The sequence below is a fragment of the Anser brachyrhynchus genome (assembly GCF_964034855.1).
Source record: "Anser brachyrhynchus genome assembly, chromosome: Z".
Lineage (NCBI taxonomy): Eukaryota > Metazoa > Chordata > Aves > Anseriformes > Anatidae > Anser > Anser brachyrhynchus.
Window position 1 is genome coordinate 31244491 of NC_137697.1, and position 24168 is coordinate 31268658.

Genomic DNA, 24168 nt, shown 5'->3' on the forward strand with positions numbered 1-24168 from the left:
ACTTCTTCACACAGTGGAGGTATTACAGAAGTGATTTCTCACTTCTGATTTCTCACTTCCCCCAGCTTCCCTTTGAATGTGTCACAGGTTTAAGCACTGCCATCAAAACTGGAAATTGTTAAAGAAAATTCAGAAAACTGATGCTAGGTTTAGAGCTGGAAGTAGGACAGAGCAACAGCCACGGCTGGGTCCCACATATGCTTGTGGGTGGCATGGGTTGGCAGCCCAGAAGATGAGAGCACTGAGAGCTGAGAAGAGAACAGAGAAAGCTCATCGGCTGCCTCCCCACTCCCCGCCAGGCCCTGTGTCGATTGCCAGCTTTTCCGTAGGCAGACGACATGCTCCTTCTGCCTGTCCATGGCCTTCTGTTCCCTCGCCCCCACTCTCCTCCGCAACCTTCTAGCCATTTCTGGGCTCCCTACGAGGCAGTTCAGCTACTTGTTCACCCAGGGCAGGCAGACCTCTGCTGCTTCTTTGTGTAAAACATAGAGCAAGGCCTGGCAGATGGCAATGGCCATAGAAAACAGGAAAGAGGTCAGTCACAGCATGTTGCAAACAACTTATCTCAGATGTTCTTTTTTAAAATAGGAATTTGCCATTATGGTAAAGAAGTTCACTCTGTGGGATACAAGCTACCTGCAGAGATAAGCAATGTGTCTTCATAAATGCAGAGTACAGAACACATTACAGGGATCCCCAAATCTGCCAAAACAGCATTTTTTCCTTTGAGTTCTGATTCTAAGAGATAGAATAGTTGTATATTTCACTATAAGCGACTTAGGAAGATGATGCAGAACACTTCTTAAGAAAGCAAGAATTCCTACTACAGTAAAAGAGGGTAATAATAGTTCTGAATTGTTGCTTTATTTTAAATTCCAAAATACAAAATACTTCTTCATGGAGTGATCCAGAGGAAGTAAATGGCTGATGCCTTCAAGCTGATAATTTTCTTGAAATCAGATGGCAAGAAATACTTTGTCTTCCCTATCCAAATTTTACCAGAACTCACTCTGAAAGATGTAGATAGTGAATTTTATCACTGGTGTTTGGTTTTGATTGGCATCTGCTTTTCTCTTGGTTTGCCAGCTACTAAGGGACCAAAGATTACTAATTCTTAAAATAGGTTTCAATGACCTTTCTATCAAAAAGTTATCCCTGTTGTGGACACTTCCTAGGGTGATGCAGAACATCAGTACATTGCAAAGAGTTGTATCAAATTCCCTGTACATCCTGAGGTACTTTGTACTAATGGCCTCACTTAAGAGGGATTCTGCTACAAGCAGAAATGATGGACTCATGTTTTGGTATTTTTTCAAGCATTATTACCATGCTGGAACCAGAGCTGGACTTACTTAACAGCTGTGCTCAGGGACACAAAATTAAAATGATAAGAACAGTTAAAAGAATTCATAAGAACAAAAAGAAGAGTGAAACACATATTGCGCGTATCTGACATCTCTTTTCATGTTTCTTTTTGTTTAACTTTCTGTCCTTTAGAAAGTGGATGTTACCAGCAGGGCAGTTATGGAAATAATGGCGAAGACAATAGAATATCTTCAGCCCAATCCAGGTAATATAATTTCACAATCTCACAGTACTTGGAGCACGTTTTGAAAATACTCTTTTCTCACTGGTGTGTTGCCTGACAGATCTCATCCTTACTGGTGCAGCTGAGATTAATGCGGAGTCAGTGGAGCTGCTGTGGTCACTTGTACACCTTTAAATTCAATTACTTAAGTATTTCCATAGTGATCTAGGAATGTAAGGGTTTTGAGTCAATGCCAGCTTCACTGATGGCATCAATGGAGTTATGCAAGTGAAGAATTAATGTGGAAGTAAAATTAGTCTGTGTACCTACTATTAGTGTCTTAGAGTTTTATGGAAGTACAGAGAAAAACGCATTCATTCAGTGTCTCTTAATAGCTGGAAACAAATTCAAGCTAGTGTGAAACATTGTATTGCTAGTGTGGTAGAATGAAGGACCATTGCTGGTATAGCTTAATTGATGACATTTGTATGTTAGATCACAGAGGAAAGGAGGATAATTCGATGATGCTGCCAGTGGATTGATAAAAGGAGGAAGAATATTTACAAGTACAAGAACTGTTGAAAAGAAAATAATGACTAAAATGGTTTCTATGTCAACAGATGGAATACTGTTTATGACTTGAGTCCACAGCTACATTGCTCATCATCAACAAGCACTCTGCAGGAAAAGCAATAGGATTGACAAACATGGGGCTAGTGATAAAATTGTTAACTACTGTGAAGCTGCTGTTGTCCAACATCATATAGACTGAGTAATAAGTTTTGGCTCTTCTGTGCTTCTCTGGCTTGCCTTCCTGACACATCTGAGTGATTATGATTGCTGTGAATCACAAAAGAGGCTCACTGCAACAGCAGAGAACAAAATCTCTGGAAGTAGTTCAGGGTGTGATTTCAGGCACCTGAAGCTGTTATAAGATTGCATTGCTCCAGGAAGGAGCAGTTCCCATACCCCAGCTGCACATTTTTTTCATTTGCTTGTGGAGTGTGTGAGTATCCAAAGATTAAAATTGTAATAGACAGGGGAAGATTTACTTTTTTTGCATATGAAATGAGATCACCTTATTTGCCACCTGGGCAGAGGTAGCAGATGGAGTAAGCAGAAAGGAGGATTACCTCTTGTAGCTCTCACCTGATCTTGGATTGGTTTATGCTGATTGCAAAAGGTCTCCTATATAGTGATGTGAATTACATGGAAAAATGACATTCTTCTTCAATAAAAGAAAAAAGATTATTTCCGTACAACTAATATAGTATTTGCCAAAACAGTATTTGAGGCATCCAAACTACCTATTTCCATTATTTCATTATTTCCTGTTTTTGTTTGTTTGTTTGTTTGTTTTGTTTTGTTTGTTTTAATAAGAAACAGAAACATTAAATTAGGAAGTGGAGGGAAAATTAATGAAAAAAAACCACTTTAACAACAATATGATTTTCTTTAGGAGTTTACCTGATTTTCATAGAATAAAGAAGGTTTGCGGTGCACTGCACACTCCTTGATAAGTAGGATATGCCCTGAAAACAGCATTATGCTTGTATAACAACGTACAGCAGTATGAGAGATCTATTGTCTTCATGGTACTTTGGGGGATCAAAAAATGAAGTAAGCACCATTGCTTAACTTCAATAAACAGTTAGTGAACTGATACTAGAAGGAAAAGAAGGGAAAGGAAATGAGGAGAAGAACAGAGAAAGAAGAATTTTAATGACAAAGGTGAAGTTATTGAAAGAGATGTTGGGCTGAGGTTACTGTGAAGGAAAAAGCTTTGTAGACTTCCGAATTATGAAAAAAAAAAGGAAGGCCACTTGAAAAATGACTAAAATTAAATATGATGAAGGCTTGGAGACTTTCCATGAAGATGTACATGTAATTTGAAGAAAAAGAGATGAAAGATGAACATGATTGAAAGTAGAAATAATGAGTATAAAGACAGAATAAAGAATTATGTTTCACCATGGGTCTGTTAACACTTGCTATTAAGGTGAATCATAAGTGACAGCAGGGAAGTCAATACAAATGAGAGAATTGGAAAAAGAATCAAGCATTCAGATCACCACCATGTAGTGCTTTGTCAATCTCTGCCTGTCTTCACTCAGGTTGAGACATAAAAGAAAGTATGTGGCACTAGCACAGCAAAAGCAATAGAACTGAAATGGGTCAGGATGGGATTTTCAGACTGACTGAGCACAAGCGTACCTCAGCTCCCCTGGAAGTTACTGGAATCAACTTTAAAAGAAGGAAGGTGGAATGAAGACACTGGTGGATGTATTCTAAGATTTTATACTAAAACAATGTGATTTGGGACTTTAAATTTCCAATAAAGTTAACTGTAGAAACCAAATTTAATGCATACAATGAATAGATGAATCAGTGAAGCATGAATTTTTCATTCTTACCTTTCTCCTCTTCTTGCCCTTCCCTTATTGTTCTTTCATCTATTGCATTCTTTCCTATACATTTTTCTTTTTACTCTTGCCAGTCTATCTAGAATATAGCCACATTGTTGTTTTTTAAAATTCCCTCTTTTGTTTTTGCTTTAATTTCTGAAACTATTCCCATTTGTTCCCATTTTAATTCAGCTTGCTGCCTCTATTCCTCTGTTTCCATTTCTTGTCCTACTGATTTTGTTTGTGCCTGGGTTCCACTTTGTGCTTCTGTATTTTCCCTTTTCAACCATCCTTTCAATGCTATTTTTAAAGGCCACACACTTCATTAAAATGCATTTTCTTATATGGAGCAGTCAGCTAGTCAGCTGAATGTAGTTTTGTAATGGGTAGCAACACAAGGCATCAAACAATTCCAAGTGCAGAAAAGCATGATCTGATGTCACTGAAGTGCAGTGAGAAAGCTTGCAAAAATATGGTTACTATGTATTAAAAACATGTTATATTTTCATAGCTGCTTCCCAGGCAAAATAAGTATGGTGAGCAATTGGCTAACGGGCAGGGCCCAAAGGGTTATGGTAAATGGGGCTGCGTCAGGCTGGCGGGCGGTCTCCAGTGGGGTCCCTCAAGGCTCCATTTTAGGGCCGGTACTTTTCAATATTTTTATAAACGATCTGGATGTAGGAATAGAAGGTATTTTGAGCAAGTTTGCTGATGACACCAAACTTGGAGGAGTTGTGGACTCGAATGAGGGTGGAAAGGCCTTGCAGAGGGATCTGGATAGGTTGGAGAGCTGGGCGATCACCAACCGCATGAATTTTAACAAAAGCAAGTGCCGGGTCCTGCACCTGGGACTGAGCAACCCTGGCTGCACGTACAGACTGGGCGATGAGACGCTAGAGAGCAGCCTAGAAGAGAGGGATCTGGGGGTCGTGGTTGACAGCAAGTTGAATATGAGCCAGCAGTGTGCCCTGGCGGCCAGGAGGGCCAACCGTGTCCTGGGGTGCATCAAGCACGGCATCGCTAGTAGGTCAAGGGAGGTGATTGTCCCGCTCTACTCCGCGCTGGTGCGGCCTCACCTCGAGTACTGTGTGCAGTTCTGGGCACCACAGTATAAAAAGGACATGAAACTGTTGGAGAGTGTACAGAGGAGGGCTACGAAGATGGTGAAAGGCCTGGAGGGGAAGACGTACGAGGAGCGGCTGAGGTCACTGGGCCTGTTCAGCCTGGAGAAGAGGAGGCTGAGGGGAGACCTCATCACAGTCTACAACTTCCTCGTAAGGGGGTGTCGAGAGGCAGGAGACCTTTTCTCCATTAACACCAGTGACAGGACCCGCGGGAACGGGGTTAAGCTGAGGCAGGGGAAATTTAGGCTTGACATCAGGAGGGGGTTCTTCACGGAGAGGGTGGTTGCACACTGGAACAGGCTCCCCAGGGAAGTGGTCACTGCACCGAGCCTGTCTGAATTTAAGAAGAGATTGGACTGTGCACTTAGTCACATGGTCTGAACTTTTGGGTAGACCTGTGCGGTATCAAGAGTTGGACTTGATGATCCTTAAGGGTCCCTTCCAACTCAGGATATTCTATGATTCTATGATTCTATGATAAGTACTATGACATTAGCCTTATTTTCCTTTGTTTGCACATCTATGTCTGTGCATATGCCTCAAAGTGAAATACATTCAGCAACGAAAAACATCTTTTGATATATGCTATTCATCAGTAAATTAAGAGCAAAACACTTGCTGACTGCAGCCTGCTGATGTTTTTGTCTTACGGAAATGCATTCAAGGCTGAGTGTTGAACAATGACATTAGCTACTGATGTTTTTTTCCACAGAAATGCTAACTCATATGAGCAACTGCCAAAATTGAGTCTTTGCATGGAGGAAAGTAGAGGCATTCACAGCTGCCGTCCTGTAGCACATGCAGTAGTGTAGGCAGAGACGCATACTCTGAGTCAGCTGTGCTGGCAAAATTTGAAGTAAAATGCAATTACTTAATTCAATCTCTGCAGGCCATTCACATTCTGTAGTTGCAAAAATTCACTTTAAAGCACATCGTCAAGCAAATTATTTAGTTTATTTTTGCTGCCTTTGTTTTCATCAATTATGATAATTGTATGCTTTCTTCTGATCTGCAATTGTGTATTTGAAATAAACTAAAGTACAGTCAAAAACATATTGAAGTAGGAGTTTTCCAAAATTCTCTTAAAAAAAATAATTTTTTTTTCAAAGGTTTTTAGACATTTGGGAACAAAGTTTTTATTTCATACTCTACAGATGAAAAACTGTCAAACATAAACATTTGGGGTTCCACAAGTTTAATCTTGAGAGTGCCTAGTCTTGACTTGTCCTTGACAGGAAGGCTCACTCAATCTGCTATCTGTCTGCTAGTCACGGATTCTAAGCTTAATAATTTGGGGATAGCTTAAAGATTTTTTTCCTGAGTTGTAGCACATCAAACATTGTGCCTTGAAAATGTTCATGGACTTTCTTCTGTCTGAGTCATTTCAAGGGAGTTTTTGACTTGAAGTTCACAACAGAGTCTGCATATTCAAACTGTTGTGTGTTTGTAACCTCTGTCACTTTCCTTTTTCAGCTTCCAGAGCTAAACTCAGCATGATCAACACTATGTCAAAAATTCGAGGCCAGGAAAAGGGACCAGGTTACCCACAGGCTGAAGCCTTGCTGGCAGATGCAATGCTGAAATTTGGCCGTGAACTTGGAGAAGAATGCAACTTTGGTAATTTTATTACTTCCCTTTCCATTATACTGAAATAAAAATGGTAACAAAATTTAGTATTACTTTCATTAGTGAAGTCTTGTGCTCTTATAAAGGAATAAATTCTGCAAAAAATGTGAGAGTTCAGCTTCATCAGTCTTAACCTTTTGAGGTCAACCTGCTGAGATGATGTGGTTCCAGTATCTTTTGCAGATTTGAATTAGAGATTTTTCTCTTGGAGCTGGAAGTCTAATTGTTTCCATTTGGAACCATACCCATGTAGGCTTTAGGCTCTGTCATAGATTATGCTAAAGGGACTTCGTTGTGGTGGAAGATATATGTGTTCAGAAATGGTATTATTGTCTATATGTGTGTAGAATAAGAACCTTTTAACCTCAGAATTAATGTTACTGTCTTCATTACAGGCAAGAAATTAAGGCTAATCCATTTTTTAAAAGCCATTACTGAAAATCTTCATTCCTTGCATTTTGGCCTTTTTTCTGGCCAGCTTACACATTTAAGGCACTAGTGAATACTCCTGTCTTACCTGTAAAATCCTTCTTCCCACCAAGCCCCATATGAATTTACAGCTTCCTGAGTTAGAAATATTAAACCAAGATTTTGCATGGTGTTCTTTAACCCTAGAGGTCTAAGTAAAAGAGGTAGCATTCATAGCAGGATCCTTTGTGTCCTAATTGTGTGAGCTCTGTTGGCTGTTTTTATATGTCAACACCCCAAACATTCAAATAGGACCCTGAAAATTCTGATTCCTCTTTGAATCTTCATAGCATGTTGTTCCTTTGTTTCTGGCATAAAGACAAGTGCAATGGAGAAGGTACTTGTTTATTGACTAGTAATTGACTAGCTTGGCAAATGTAGGCTGGTTTGTACTAAACACTGCTGAATTATTTTTTTTATTGGTTGCCTCTGACTTGCTGAATTTCAAATATATTTTTAAAGTGAAAATGAAGAACTAATAGAATTTAATTTGTGCAAATTGCTGTGTATTCTCTGATGATTGCATTAGTACAGAGCAGAATAGATATGGCAATTATTTTCACATTCTTAAGTAATAGGAGCTATTATGGCTGTTTGTCATCCAGGTCTGGCAGGCTCTCTAATTTTGCCTTGCACTGCTGGCATCCCCTGCTTGGGAGACAAAGCTCCTTCTGATCCCTTTCATTTTTAAGTTTTCAGACCCTTTCTGTTCTTGAAAGGAAAGTGGACTTTCTTCCACCATCGTACATCTCAAACCACAGAGTATTTTTGAGCTTTTGTTTCTATGTAGAGGGCATAAAATAGAACAGTAACTTTTGTGGACATCAAGTGAGTCTTGGAGGAGATCTCAGAAATTCAGGCAGCTAATTCTTACTGAGTTATATGAACTTGTCTAAGGGTATGAACTTGAGAATTTCTTCAAAAGAATCTTTCATTCCCCCACCCCGCCCAACAAAAAAAACATTGTAAATGTTAACTATTTTTACGTTCTTTGATACAAATAGGAAGACATAGACTTGCATTAAAACTATTTTTATATGCAATCTAATGTCTGGCAGCAACACTGGAGCAAATAAATATAATTATTTTCTAACATATTTTCTTCACCAGATTGAGGAATGAGTGCACAATGAGGTGTGTGTAGGGGCAGGCTGTCTTTATGCAGTATGAATTCTCAAGTTCAGGTGTATCGCAAGGCATAAACTCTGGGGGCTGCAGAAATGCAAAATACATGTTGCCCTTTCACGTGGTGTGTCATACTCTGTTTCTTTCCTAAACTTGAGGCTGAAAATTAAATATCAACTGAAATTGCCATGAGTCAATTTCATTCTACAGTGCTTGGAACTAAGTTATCTTAAGTTAAACTGGGCATCTTCTTTTTCAGGACCAGCACTTGCAGATGTGGGAGAAGCTATGAAGGAGCTTTCTGAGGTCAAAGACTCTTTAGACATGGAAGTTAAACAAAACTTCATTGACCCACTTCAGAATCTCCATGACAAAGACCTGAGAGAAATACAGGTATTGTCCTAAATGTGGTAGTTGTACTCTGTACAGAAAATGTAAATGTTCAAAATCGGTTTGTTGTCTAATTTAAAAAGGGCTTTTTGTCTACAGAGGATCTGATTTGGTCTGTTGATTTGAGTTTTACTTTCCAGTCCTGTCTCTCTCATTGATGGTTTACAAGGGGAAAGATCAAAATTCTAACACTGATTCTTCCAAGGGAAAGTAAACACCTGAAGTATTCATTCTGGGGCTGGTAGCATTAACTTTTTGGGGGGTTGACCTGGCAAGTACTAAATAGAATGACACGACTGTTCTGTCAGTTAACAAACTGGAAAATCTTTAATAAAAGGTAACATTAAGTTCCTGTGGTGATCTGATGAAATTGATTAAAAATATTTTCTCTGTTGCTTTGTTCATGAAAACTACTATGCAAGCAAAAATGTACAACCTTTTGACTTTACTTGAATTTTCCCTTAAATTTCTGGGGGAAAATAACAGTGTTCAGGCAACTCTACATCAGAGTTAAATGTCAGAAACTCTCATATCTTTTATACAAGTATTGACTGCAGTTATCCATTCTGTGTGTATTCGGTGTGGCCTTTTTTAATGCTGAATGTCTGTCATATTTAGAGGGCAGAGCATCTCAAAAGAGATGTAAAACCACATCATTGTTCTTCCCCTCTGAGGAAGGGATGATATACAGCAAACAGCACATACTTGAAAATCTACATGGATTATCTGATTACAATGCAGATAGCTTTTGGCTAAAGAGAGTTGGGAAACACCCTTTATTCTGTGCTTGCGTTTTTGTTTTTTCAGCATCACCTAAAGAAAATGGAGGGTCGGCGCCTGGATTTTGACTACAAGAAGAAAAGACAGGGCAAGCTCCCTGATGAAGAGCTTCGCCAAGCGCTGGAGAAATTTGATGAATCAAAAGAAATTGCTGAGTCAAGCATGTTCAACCTTCTGGAGATGGATGTGAGATATCCCTCATTTATGCTTTGAGCTGAATCTTAACAACAAAAGAAAGATGCTTGTTCAGCAGTGAAGGCAATCTAAAGCAGTCTAGAACTTGAAAACCTTTATAAGTCTGTGATGCCACAGTTTCCTATAACTTTAAAATTGGGAAGCACTTCCTACCTCACTAGACTCAGTGAGACACAGTGAGAAGCTGTAGTAATGTACAGCATGCACATGCAGGACTAATTTAGCAGGTGTTTGATAAATAAGTGAGATAAAGAATGTCAATCATCTGTAACAGCGCTGTGCTTCCTTACTGAACAGTGTCACTTACAAAGACACAATACCTTCCTATTTAGAATTATATAAATGTAAATCATGATTTTTACTTTGCTGTTGTTTTGGGGTATGATCTGAGGCTTTTGTTCAAGTATGTATGCTGCTGAGCTGATTGGTAAATGTCAGAGATGATGAGCTCACAACCCCCATGGTCTCTGCCGTAATCGTATGCAGTAATGAATAGAAAAGCCAAACTTAATGTGACTGCTGAAACATGACTTTGCAGCATATTTTTCACTTACACACTAGTTGAGGAATGAGCACCTATTAGTTTTCTTTATTTTCTATTTGTAAGTAATCTTGAAACTGTAGAACAAGAAGAAAAAGTTGCTACTTCTGGATGAAAACAAACAAACAAACATTACAGCTGAAGTCTGTCTTACAGGGTATCTTGTCAACTGATACTCTATTTAAATATTCCAGTTGAAGGAAATGACTGGTTTTAAGTTTAAATTCATATGTAACTTAATACCTCATTTTGTTGCCAGAGCGCTTTAGAGGGGACATAACAAAAATGAAAACATTTGCATGTCATAAATGAAATATGGCTGTGCTAAAATGAAAGTATAATGAATTTGTATTTTTAATCCCTGTACTAAAATACATCCCCATATAACTAGATAGTCCTGGCCTGCATGACACCGTTGAAGTGTGTTGTGTGAACTGCTGGGAACTACAGCACCCTCACAAGAGCTTTGGATGATTTTTCCCTCACGAAGTAGAATTCTGTCTGACTTCACTACAAATACCCTACATACAAAAGGATGTAACATCTTCCTGTTTCTGTCTATTTCACAGCCCAGAATTCATAAGAAGCATGACTGTACTCTGTACCATTTTGTGCCCATCTAAGGGTGGGACAGAGAAGGTGTACTATGTTTTCATTACTGTCTGATCTTTACTTTCACAGTGTTTCCTGAATGAAGTAGGTCTGTAGGCTACTGTTCGTGCAAATAGGCCATGGAGATGATCAACAGAGAAAAGTTGCAGTCACCATTCCATATCCAATCATAACCAGACATGGTAATACATAAAGGCTGATATGTAACTATTTATGAACTACAAGGATGGATGAATTTTTTAGAGTGATAAGCAAAGGCACTGCCTTTGCAGTGTCAGCTTGAAAGTGGTCTTTGCTTTCTACTGCTGATGTGTTGGTACTGACCTAAGATACGATGTTTTAATGTCAATCCTCAGATTGAACAAGTGAGCCAGCTTTCTGCTCTTGTACAAGCCCAGCTGGAGTACCACAAGCAGGCCACACAGATCCTTCAGCGAGTTACTTCTAAGCTGGAAGACAGGTAATACACTTCCTTTAAATTTGTTCAATTGCTTTTTATGTTTTCCAGAGGCAGAAAACCTATAAGTAGAATGCAAAATGTATGTAACACTGACTTACAATGTTTATAAACACATGCTTTCAATTAAATCACATTTGATAGCTTTAGTGAGCTGAGATGCTTTCCTCTACTCAGTCATACTCAGAATCATCTGCATCTCTAAAACACATAAACCTTAATTTGCAGTTGCCTGGTGAGACAGTCTTTGTTTTCGTAACCACACAATTAACAAGTTCCAAAAGATAACCTTTTGTCATTCTACACATTAATGGAAGGGTTAAACTTCCTTAAAATACCATGATTCCAGGGAAGGACTTGGCAAACATTGGAAGACTTAGAGTAAAATTCATAAAATCTGGAAGGTCAGCAAAGACTTTTCCTTTTAAATTCTCTTTTTCATCAAGTACAAGGAGTATCATGACAGAGCAGCTGGAAAGCAAGAACAGTTTCCTTGGAGATATTTCTTTTCTGAAGAAACAAGACTCTTGCTGAGCTTTTGGGGAGATTTTAGCAAGTCACTAAAACTGTCATCTTCAACTTCATAATCTGTGAAAAATGGTATCTGCTTCACAGAAATATTATGTGTAATAGAATTAAGTATTTTTTTATTCAAAGCTTTACTGTTTTGAAAAAAAGAACTGTAACTGAATGAAATACAACAAAGCCTTTTTGTTTATATTTATTTTGACAACATCATTACTTTTCTTTTAAATATATTTCTGTTTTATATTTCTGAAGAAGAAAAGCAATTTCTGGGGACTGACTAATACTGATAATATTTTGGATGGCGAAGAGACTCTTGTTATCAGGAGCAAAACTGGTTAAGTTAGAAGCAGTTTCTTTCAATACGTAAATCAAAATGCTACCAACAACAACTCTGGGGCCAAACTAGGGACAGTTAGAGAAACCAACTTGCATTTTAAATGCAAAGATCTTGGCTTAAATATTCTTCCCTAAGTGGTATTAGAATTACTTATGGAAGTTGTTTTGCATAAATTGCTCTCATTCTATCAACCTTAACTATGAATCTGAAAAAGTACCCTTTCCTAGAAATTCTAGACTTCTCAATTAAAAGAATAAATTAAAATGAATGATGCATAATATTTTTATTTTGGGAATCCAGGAAAACTGGAGTTGCACGTCTCTGTGAAACAAGTATTCCAAATTACAGATGAATGGAGTCAATACAGCTGAAGTCAATACATTCCCACACAGTCTCTGCACAAAATGACAAGAGTTGGCATCAACCAACTGAATAGCTAAGGCTTGCCAAAAACAGCAGCAAAATAACAGGTTTCAGTCAAGCTAAAAATGAGGGTAGAGATATTTGTACAGTCCTTTAAGCATTTCTAGATCATATCACGGGTTTTTCTCCACTATAAGCTCTTTGTTATTCTTAGACAAAAGGAAGTTGGCCAAAACGCTATTTCTTAAGGGAAAAGAAAAATTAATAACTCCATGGCACAGTTGCATCAGGTCGTTATTGGTAATTTGAACTAACACATTAAATAAAAATTACTCCAAATCCCAAAACTTTTTTAGACAGGCTGATTGATGGATGTTAACTTTAGCCTTGGAAATAAAGATGCTTGCATCTCATCTATTGACAAGAAAGTAACTCTTGACATTCAACTGATATGTTTTGGCAGAATAAAAGAGGCATCATCTCAGCCCAAAAGAGAATACCAGCCCAAACCTCGTATGAGCCTGGATTTCACAACTGGTGACAATACTCAGCACAATGGAGGAATATCCCATGCCACCACTCCCAAACCAGCAGGTAATAGCAGTAACAATGTGAGAAAAAAGCGCCAAATTTGGCTGAATTTTACTACAATGCAGAAGTTCCATGCTTTGTCCTAGAGAGTAATTCTTCATTAGTGAGGGAAAATGAAAATGAATCACAGAATCACATAATCGTCTAGGTTGGAAGAGACCTCCAAGATCATCTAGTCCAACCTCTGTCCTAACACTAACAAGTCCTACACTAAACCATATCACTAAGGGCTACATCTAAACGTCTTTTAAAGACCTCCAGGGATGGTCACTCAACCACCTCCCTGGGCAGTCCATTCCAATGCCTAACAACCCTTTCAGTAAAGAAGTTCTTCCTAACATCCAACCTAAACCTCCCCTGGCGCAACTTTAGCCCATTCCCCCTCGTCCTGTCACCAGGCACATGGGAGAATAGACCAACCCCCACCTCTCTACAGCCTCCTTTAAGGTACCTATAGAGAGCAATAAGGTCTCCCCTGAGCCTCCTCTTCTGCAGGCTAAACAACCCCAGCTCCCTCAGCCACTCCTCATAAGACTTGTTCTCCAGACCCGTCACCAGCTTTGTTGCCCTTCTCTGGACTCACTCGAGCACCTCCATGTCCTTCTTGTAGCGAGGGGCCCAAAACTGAACACAGTACTCGAGGTGCGGCCTCACCAGAGCCAAGTACAGGGGGACAATCACCTCCTTAGACCTACTGGCCACACTGCTTCTTGTACAAGCCAGGATGCTGTTGGCCTTCTTGGTCACCTGAGCACACTGCTGGCTCATATTCATCTGACTATCAACCAGTACTCCCAGGTCCTTCTCTGCCAGGCAGCTTTCCAACCACTCTTCTCCCAGCCTGTAGCGCTGCTTGGGGTTGTTACGCCCCAGATGCAGGACCCGGCACTTGGCCTTGTTGAACTTCATGCAGTTGACCTCAGCCCATCGCTCCAGCCTATCCAGATCCTCCTGCAGAGCCTTCCTTCCCTCGAGCAGATCGACACACGCACCTAACTTGGTGTCATCTGCAAACTTAGTGAGGGTGCACTCAATGCCCTCATCCAGGTCATCGATAAAGTTATTAAAGAGGACCGGCCCCAGCACTGAGCCCTGGGGGACTCATCTAGTAACCGGCCTCCAACTGGATTTGGCTCCATTCACCACAACGCTTTGGGCCCGGCCATCCAGCCAGTTTTTAACCCAACAAAGCATACGCCAGTCCAAGCCATGAGTAGCCAGTTTCTTGAGGAGAATGTTGTGGGAAGCAGTGTCAAAAGCCTTACTGAAGTCAAGGTAGATCACATCCACAGCCTTTCCCTCATCCACCAAGCGCATCACTTGGTCATAGAAGGAGATCAGGTTCGTCAAGCAGGACATACCTTTCATAAACCCATGCTGACTGGGCCTGATCGCCTGGTTTTCCTGCAAGTGCTGCGTGATGACACTCAAGATAATCTGCTCCATGAGCTTCCCTGGCACTGAGGTCAAGCTAACAGGCCTATAGTTCCCCGGGTCTACCCTCCGGCCCTTCTTGTAGATGGGCGTCACGTTTGCTACCTGCCAGTCGACTGGGACCTCCCCTGATAGCCAGGACTGCCGATAAATAATGGAAAGCGGCTTGGCCAGCTCCTCCGCCAGTTCTTTCAGTACCCTCAGGTGGATCCCATCCGGCCCCATCGACTTGCGTACATCCAAGTGCTGTAGCAGGTCACCAACCATTTCCTCATGGATAGCGAGGGTCGCATCCTGCTCCCCATCCCCTTCCACCAGCTCAGGGTACCAGGTATCCAGAGAACAACCAGTCTTGCCGCTAAAGACTGAGGCAAAGAAAGCATTGAGCACCTCAGCCTTTTCCTCATCTTTGTAACTAATTTTCCCCCCGCATCCAGTAAAGGATGGAGATTCTCCTTAGTCCTCCTTTTTGCGTTGATGTATTTGTAAAAATGTTTTTTGTTATCTTTAACGGCAGTAGCCAGATTGAGCTCCAGATGAGCTTTGGCCTTTCTAATTTTGTCCCTGCACAGCCTCGCAACATCCTTATAGTCCTCCTGAGTAGCTCCCGCTCTTTTCCAAAGACTATAAACCCTCCTTTTTCTCCTAAGCTCAAGCCACAACTCTCTGCTCAGCCAGGCCGGTCTAGTTCCGCGTCGGCTTGTCTTTGGGCACGTGGGGACAGACCGCTCCTGAGCCATTAAGATTTCCTTCTTGAGGAGTGCCCAGCCTTCCTGGACTCCTTTGCCCTTCAGAACCTCCTCCCAAGGGACTCTGCCAACCAGTGTCCTGAACAGCTCAAAGTCAGCCCTCTGGAAGTCCAAGACAGCGGTTTTACTGGTCCCCTTCCTGACTTCACCAAGAATAGAGAACTGAACCATTTCGTGGTCACTCTGCCCAAGACAGCTCTCGGCCACCACATCTCCCACCAGTCCGTCACTGTTTGTGAACAGAAGGTGTAGCGGGGCACCTCCCCTGGTAGGCTCTCTAACCAGCTGCGTCAGGAAGTTATCTTCCACGCTCTCCAGAAACCTCCTAGACTGCTTTCTCTGGGCTGTGTTGTGCTTCCAGGATATGTCTGGGAAGTTGAAGTCCCCCAGACTGAAGATAGTACAGGTGAGCTACTTAAACTGTTTGAACTGGCTATACCAATTCCACCAAAGGACACGGTCCAGTTGCAAAACGAAGTACAGCATTCTTTCTGAAATGTTCACATCCTCAGGCATGTGAACATGGATCCACTGCTTTAAATCTGTCTTTGGGTCAGAAGTTTCCTTAGTCCTAGAAACACAAAGGGATGCTGCCATACTAAATTCACCTTGAAATACAGATCTTAACAAAACAATCATTTAGAAAACCCAAAGACCAGCTGTAAGTTTTCCATGAGGATGCAGAATCCTGACACCCCAAAAAACTCCATAATCTTATCCTGCTCTGTAAAGACAGACATACAGCCTGAAATTAAAAATCACTAAAAACAAGAACAAAGCGAAGTGAGTTTTTCATCCAGCTGGGAGCAGGATGAAACATTTATGTAACCATGCATCATTATTGTCTTAACGATGTACTTTATTTCATATCAGCACATACTAAGAAAGCCTTGTCACTTGTTTCTCACAATAATGGTCTGTTAATTCCATGTTACAGTGATGGTTGTCCTCTGTCTGGTCCCTGACATCAACTGTTCCAGTTGATTTCAATGACAATTGCTAGCACATTCTGTGTTGCACGACAGTGGTTTTTCACTAGATCTTTAGTCAGGATTTCCTTCCTTCCTGTTGTATCCTGATGTGAATATTTAATGTTCTCCCAAGTACAGGCAGCAACAGCATCTCCATTTGGCACCTGCAACTGGAAATTGTCATGCATAGCCTTCTAAAGTAGTAATTTTCTCATTATGCTGGCAAGACATGGGGGATTATACAGGGGATTATGCATGGGGGGTTATACTAGGGATTCCTTGTGCATGAGTGTGGCTTGAGTCTTGCATAGTAAAGGTCTTCCTGTCTTGTCATCAGAATTTTCTTCTTCCTTTGTGTTTTTGTGGTGTCATGAACACTTGTCTGTGCAAAGGCAGTACAGACTGATATTCCTGTATCCCTTAAGCATTTGTGTTTTCCTTTTCAGAGAGCAATATTTAGCATTTTCTTCAATAGGGATTCTGTCTTTTGAGGTTCTCATCAGTTTCAGAGAATTCCCTTCTTATTTGAAAATTCTTTAATATAGGTTTGGGCTGGTTCATTCAAAGCCCAGATCTTCAGTGTTCATTTGAATTTTAGTTCTAGTTTACCTTTCATAGCTAAGTCTTCTATGTTTCAGCTGTTAGTGATGAGGATACCAAACAGGCATCATAAGGCTTGTTGATGCCAGCAAAATAGACTTCATGAAAAATAAAGGATGTCTGCTCTCTTTAACTTTACTCCTCCAGCAAAATAAACAGTGAGCAATATATAAAGAAATGAAAGGAGGTTTCACTACAGAATTTCATAAATTAAATATACTATCTGAAAAGCTTATTGTATTGACATCTATAGAAATGTAGCTCAAGCATAGGTCTTCATTCATCATGAAGCCAGTACATATGAAAAAGCTGGAATATGTATTCCTAGAAATGTCATTATAGGGTAATGGCATGCAGTTCACTCTGACCACTGGAAGTACGTGAACTTTTACTATGGGAAGTCAGGTAGGAATATAAGTTTCATACATTTTAGTTCTGATAAATCCTAAATATTTTGACCAGGAACAGTTATGCTTTTGGTAGGCTTGAAGTTATAGAGACTTGGGAGGTAGAAGGGTGGGGCAAGAAGGAAAGCATATTTCTTAATTTCATATAAGCTATGAAAATCTAAACTAACTAATGACTTATAGTAGTATCTGTTAGCCATTCTAAAGGGTTTACATGATGTTTATCAGCTACCATATTTGAAAGCTTTCCATTTTAAACTTGTTCCAAATCTACCCTGGTGGCCACACAATCATCAATTTTTTTTTGTGATAATGGGGAGAAAATGTCATTGGAAACCTCTCTTTTAAATTCTGAAGATTAGGATCATGTATGACTGTTTGAAGTATATCTGTACCAGTGAAGATTCCAAATAAAGGCATAGTTAAATCTTCACTCTTGTTTCAATATACCCCTTTCACTGTTTACCTGAGACCCAGACAAAACATCTGTGCCAGTAAAGATGGAAATTTATTTGGGCTTTTGCTTCATTTTGTGTGTTTTGTAAACAGATAAAAATCAGATCCCAAACTGGTAGTAGCCGCTCTTTTAGGACCGGGCTTGACTGTAGTTTAGTTATTTTAGTAGTCTCATTTACTAACAGAACCACATATGAAGACTCAAGGCTGTCAAAAGCTTTTAACTACCTTCTAATGCAGTTTAGCAGTCCAAATTTAGATGCTGTCAAAGGACTGTCATCACCATATGAATTACCTCAGAACAGCAAAATTTGTAGAAAGTAGGAGGGTTAAGTGGATACTGTAACAGTCAAGATTTTTAAACATGCTCTTTCTTTCTGTTTCTTCTCCACAGGTGCTCACATGGATCAGCCATGCTGCCGAGCTCTGTATGACTTTGAACCAGAAAATGAGGGGGAGCTGGGATTTAAAGAGGGTGATATTATTACCCTTACTAACCAGATCGATGAAAACTGGTATGAAGGGATGCTTCATGGCCAGTCAGGCTTCTTCCCTATCAATTATGTTGATATTCTAGTTCCTTTACCCAATTAGAATGGCTGATTCACCACCTGACCCAGATAGTAATGTCAGTACCACTGCTTTCCAAATGCTGCTTCTTACACCTTACAAGTGCAAATTGCAGTGGTTAGAGTCATCAAGTCCCACTGAGCATCTTTGGTTTATGTGTTGTCATACTACGTAGTGGTGATGCGTGGTATCTTCTGAGCCAACACAATGTTGTGAGCCAACACAGTGTTAGATCACTTGGCCATGCTGGCCTGGTGGTAACCAGAGCTATTGCTGAGACGGAGTTGGGAAGACAATGGCAAGCCAGACAGATGACTCATGGTGAAGTAGCAGGAAGTGAAGGCGGTATTGGGAAGATAATGCCTATCACCACTGTATTACTTTTCAATCTTAGTTCTCTATAAAAAGAGGGAAGAGTTCTTACCATTCCATCTTTCCCTTCCTTATGGTACAGTTCACACAGGTCTAACCTTGTCTAACCAGAATTGTGTCTTCTGACCAAAATGGCTTGCTATTCTCACAGAGACAGTATAAATGTAGACCCTCTGGTTTCTCAGAAAGTGAACCACTGTACTGTGTGCCCTTCTGATCTATGCTCATTTTTGTATTCTTGATTGTTATTTAAAACCTATTTCCATCCAGAAGTAAACTGTAAACCATAAAAAGGGGATTCCTATAATAAAAAGCTTGAACCACAAACCACATGAATTTGCCCTTCAGAAATTTTGAGCATGCTCAACAAAATGCCAATAGGAGGGCAAGATAGGGGATAAAACTGCTTAAATGTTAACTGTTTCTTGTCAATTTTTGGCACAAAATCATGCTGCTTAAGAACCAGATATTCTTTGTAAAATCATTCACTGGGGAAGAAATCCAACCAAACACAACCCTCCCTTCTTTTATTTCTGTCTACCATGTGTTCTTCGAACATCATTTGTGCATATTCTGCCCTCAATGAGGACTAAATAAAACTTATTTCTTTTTGTGTTGAGCAATTAAAGACATGTGGCTGTATATGCAAAAACACTTCCCCATATGTTTAGTTCATTATTTTTTTTCCTCCTTACTGCACTTGGTGTGTACAGTGCTGTGCCTAGCTTCTCAGCGTTCTTTTGGTAACAATTGCAAAGGTTCTGTTAGTTTAGTTGTCCAGAGTTCTATTTATCTAAACTATACAGACTCTTTCAGAGGTTTAATGTGCTGCTTCGAATGTGCCACTTCAGTACTGGATGATGTGAAATGAAGACATTCCCTACTGCTTTATGTATAAACTGTATCATGGAAATATTGATATTTCAAATAAATGCTGAGAGAATAACTGGAATAATGTTGTGTATTATTATTTTAGTGCTTATAAATCTGTTGTGCTAACTTCAGCTAATAAGAATTTTGTTTCAGAAAGCATTTTCTTCAAACCTGACCTGCAAATGTTTATATATATAAGTTATTTTTTACATTATTATATTGCTTCTCTGAATTGCAACCCATATGTATAATAGCCCTCATAAACAGGGTAAGCTGAACACTGAGCACATTAAGTTAATGTCATAAAGACCAGCATCCAATCTTGTGGAGACATGGTATTTCCCATTAAAGATGGATGGTTTTCAAAAAAACATCTAGTAATGCTTACTACAATGCTAGTAGTTTGTAGTAATATTTCATTTGTTTTATATAATTCAGCATTTAATTTCATTTTATACTCTTTATTGTACACATATTGTGATGGGTTGGCCTTGGCAAAGAGCCAGACACCCATCCAGCTGCTTCCTCACGGTCCCTCAGTGGGATGGGAGAGAAAACAATGAGAAAACTTGTGAGTTGAGATAAAGATGGGGAGATCGCTTACTGGTTACTGTCACAAACAGACTCAACCTGGAGAAATTTATCATCACTTAAAATAGGTTTGGGTAGTGAGAAATGAAAAAGACTAACATTAAAATAACACCTTTCCTGCCCTGTTTCCCAAGCTCAAATTCACTCTTTCCCTCCTGACTCTTCTTTCCCCAAACAGCCCATGGGGCTGGCGAGCTGGGATTGTGGTCGGTCCAGAGCAGCTCCTCTCTGCTTCCCCTTCCTCCTTGCACCTTTGCCCTGCTCTTTGTGTGGCCTCTCTGTGTGCTGCAGTGAGTGTATCTGCTCAGGTGTCATGGAGCACATCCAGAAGATTATTGCTGGCTTACTATTTTGTACTGTTTTTGTAGGGTGTGCAAGTATACAGCAACTATCTTAGAGAAAATTATGTATGATCTAGAGCAAAAGATGATTGGTATGCAGTGCTGCCCCACTCCCACCCTGCTGAGGAGTTGTTTTTTAGAGCATAGGGAAGTCACAGAATCACAGAATCATCTAGGTTGGAAGACACCTCCAAGATAACCTAGTCCGACCTCTGACCTAACACTAACAAGTCCTCCACTAAACCATATCACTAAGGGCTACATCTAAACGTCTTTTAAAGACCTCCAGGGATGGTGACTCAACCACTTCCCTGGGCAGCCCATTCCAATGCCTAACAACCCTTTCAGTAAAGAAGTTCTTCCTAATATCCAACCTAAACCTCCCCTGGCGCAACTTTAGCTCATTTCCCCTTGTCCTGTCACCAGGCACATGGGAGAATTGACCAACCCCCACCTCTCTACAGCCTCCTTTAAGGTACCTATAGAGAGCGATAAGGTCGCCCCTGAGCCTCCTCTTCTCCAGGCTGAACAACCCCAGTTCGCCCAGCCGCTCCTCGTAAGACTTGTTCTTCAGACCCCTCACCATCTTTGTTGCCCTTCTCTGGACTCTCTCGAGCACCTCCATGTCCTTCTTGTAGCGAGGGGCCCAAAACTGAACACAGTACTGGAGGTGCAACCTCACCAGAGCCGAGTACAGGGGGGAAATGCGTCTTTCCACAAATAAGGCCAGAAAGAATGCACAAAGAGTCCAAAAAATCTGTTAAATACCATCACCCTGTGACATGGGAACAGACCTGACATGTTGTATTCTTGGTGCTTCTGTTTTCTGTCTCATCCGATGATCCCTGAAGAACGCTCTATTCTTTAAGTAGGAATCCTTAAGTAGGATTAAAACCTTATTTGGCCACAACAGAGATTACTAGGGCTGACAAAAGTTTGCATCTAAAGCTCCAGTGATAGGATTAGGGAAAGGAAGAAAACAGGAAACTGTTTTTACATCCCAGGTAGTTCAAAGCTTTTTCTACAAAGCTCTGACTCCATTCCCTTCTAACATTTTACTGATGGGAGGCAACATTCTGTTTCACTGGCAGACATAACTTTTGAAATCCTGCTTCCTAAGGTGTATATTTTCAGAAACATTTTTAAAATTTGGTATGGATGCCTAATTATCAAACTTCTCTGTAAAAAAAAAATTAAATTAAAAAAAAAAAGAAAGTCTCCCAGCATAAGCTATCATCTGCTGAATACAACTAAATATTTTGTTGTTTTTTTTGTTTGTTTTGTTCTGTTTTTTGCCTTCTTTCTCTTTCTCATTTATTGCAAAGTAAAACTGTGAAAAACAAAAATGGGGAAAAAAACAAAAAACACAAAGGTTTCCCCTGAACAGTTGTGGATTACAAAAACAAACAAACAAACAAACTGGTTTTGTTTTGCCTTTTAGTTTTCTCTCTCTTTTAAAATATCCCTTTCCTTCCAGTAAATTTGAAAGAAGATGATAGTCGCACAGAGAATTTTTTATTTGAATTATGGCACTATGCAGACAACTCTTGCTTTATAAGGAGACAAGACCTGCAAAGTGCTAGGGGGTCTTCTTTCCTGGGTTCACGTTTTTAGGTCTTTCTAGATGGCACCATCTAAGCTGAGCAATAGTTCTGCTCCAAGATGTGCCCTACGCTTGTCACATCAATAGGCTATGAAAACTGCATAGATTTTGTAAAAGCAGGGAGCAGGGTGTATGGGGGTCTATGTACATATGGGTCTCTTCCCAGCATAAAAGTAGGCCGTGTTCAAGATGGGCATATTAAGCAGTGAATTAGGGCACATTCCCAAGTAGCACTATATAAATCTGACTCCATTTTATTGAAATGAACCTGGTGTTAATTCTCTGTAATGCATCAGTAGGTTGGTTATGCAATTAGCCTACTAACTAGCCTACTATGCAAGTAAGAAAATTAGAATTTAAGTTCAGATTTTCTGCTCTGTATGCATTATTTTATTAATCTGTAAACTGATAGTCCAAATGCAGACTTGGAATTTCCAAAAGGTATTGCTATCTTGCCTCATTATTTGGCCCAAAATATTGTGGAAGATGGGAACAGCTTTGTGAAAAAATCTTCCTGTGAACTGTAAAGTACAGATCAATTCTATGCTATGTACCTTTAATAGTTATATCTAACTATTGATATATGAAGACAGGCAAGAGTGATGGGCTAAAGTGAAATAGTGAAAGACTTTGAGCTAATAAGATTTTGACTAAACATCCACTTAATTAGTTTGATGAATAATGAACAAATACATAAGGAATAACTTAGCCAAGTTTTGTAAAAAAATTGCAAGCCACATCTAAGTATACATAGCACAATTTTAGTCATGACCCATGTGTGTTGGTCTTTTTTTCTTGAACCAGGTCATTTATAGAAAATACATTACTAATCAATTTTCCATCTGCATATAAACCCAGCACACTGCCATTAGCCTGTGAGTGGTGGCAAGTGAAAGAAACAAGAAAGAAGACCCCTTAGCTCTGTTTAGAAAAGCTCAGGTGAAGTTAATAAGGATGCATGCCTTGAAAAGATCAGTAAGGGCATACAACTGCAAAAGTTGTCCTTTGCAAACTTTTGTGCAAAAATCTCTAATAACAGAGCACAACTGAGTAGCATTTAAGACAGTTGTCCTTTATAATGTGCACCATATGCAGTTATGCAGTGTAGAATTTAAAGTCAAATTTTTAGTTAAAAAAAAAAAAAGAAAAGAAAAATTTTATCTGCTATGCATCTAAAATGTTTTACTAATACTATTACATCTTCTCTGTTCAAATCCTGGAGCTAAGCACACTTTTGAGATCTCTGCTTTCTAATACCTAAAACACTCATCTTTTTTTTTTTTTTTTTCTTTTCCCCCTCAAGGACAGAATTATTATTTAATTATATTAATTATTATGTTGTTTATATTTTTTTCTGTAAAAAGAGATGCTATGAGTCACCACAGAATCAGTATGGCTGAGGCTGTCTGGAACTCTCTAGTCCCATACCTGTTCAAGCAGAGCCAGCTAGAGTAGGTTGTTCAGGTCCAGGTTGTTCAGATTGTCCAGTCAGGTTTAAAGATCTCCACAGATATTTGTGGAGACTCCACAGCCTCTCTGGGCACCCTCTGCCCCCAGGTTTGACCAATCTCACCTATGGACAATGCTTCCAGTATATCCATGCCTCTCTTGTACTGGGGAGACAAGAATGGACCCAGGACTCTAAATTTGGCTTACCAGTGCTGATGAGAGGGGAAGGATTACTTCCCTCAACCTCCTGGCAATGCTGCCCAAAGGAGCCTGGAGCCTGTTGGCCTTCTCCACAAGGGCACACACCTGGCTTGTGGTCAACTTGGCATACACTGGGTCCCCCATGTCCTTCACATCAGAGCTGTGCAAACTGTTCTGTCTGTCAGCTGCCTCTGTAAAATTTAACCAACTGTAAAATTTAACTGTTATGTTATGCGTCAAATACTCAAATGTCCACAGGCCTTTTCCAAAGCCTGTATGTTATGCACAGCGAGGTCAAGACTAGTTATGGCTTTGTGTAACGGTTAAGGCTATAATGGTTGACAACATGAAGTACTTGAGGGCTAGTGAGGCATCTAATGGTGGAAATGACAATACACAGTTTGAGTGATTACACTGAGTTAATTGCATAAAGAGAATTCCATGAATACCTTGGCTAGGTTTCAAGGATTTAACATCTATT

General features: G+C 39.9%; 1 protein-coding gene across 1 annotated transcript in view; it reads left to right on the forward strand.

The window, feature by feature from the left end:
• Window positions 1–19581, forward strand: part of SH3GL2 (SH3 domain containing GRB2 like 2, endophilin A1) — a 98608-nt gene extending 79027 nt beyond the window's left edge. Inside the window, exons 3-9 of the mRNA XM_080574503.1 lie at window positions 1498–1570; window positions 6531–6674; window positions 8536–8669; window positions 9474–9632; window positions 11151–11254; window positions 12943–13073; window positions 18082–19581. Of these exons, the coding sequence (XP_080430629.1) occupies window positions 1498–1570; window positions 6531–6674; window positions 8536–8669; window positions 9474–9632; window positions 11151–11254; window positions 12943–13073; window positions 18082–18281 (945 nt within the window). The 3' untranslated portion in view covers window positions 18282–19581. The remainder of the gene's footprint in view (window positions 1–1497; window positions 1571–6530; window positions 6675–8535; window positions 8670–9473; window positions 9633–11150; window positions 11255–12942; window positions 13074–18081) is intronic.
• The last annotated feature ends 4587 nt before the right edge of the window (window positions 19582–24168 follow it).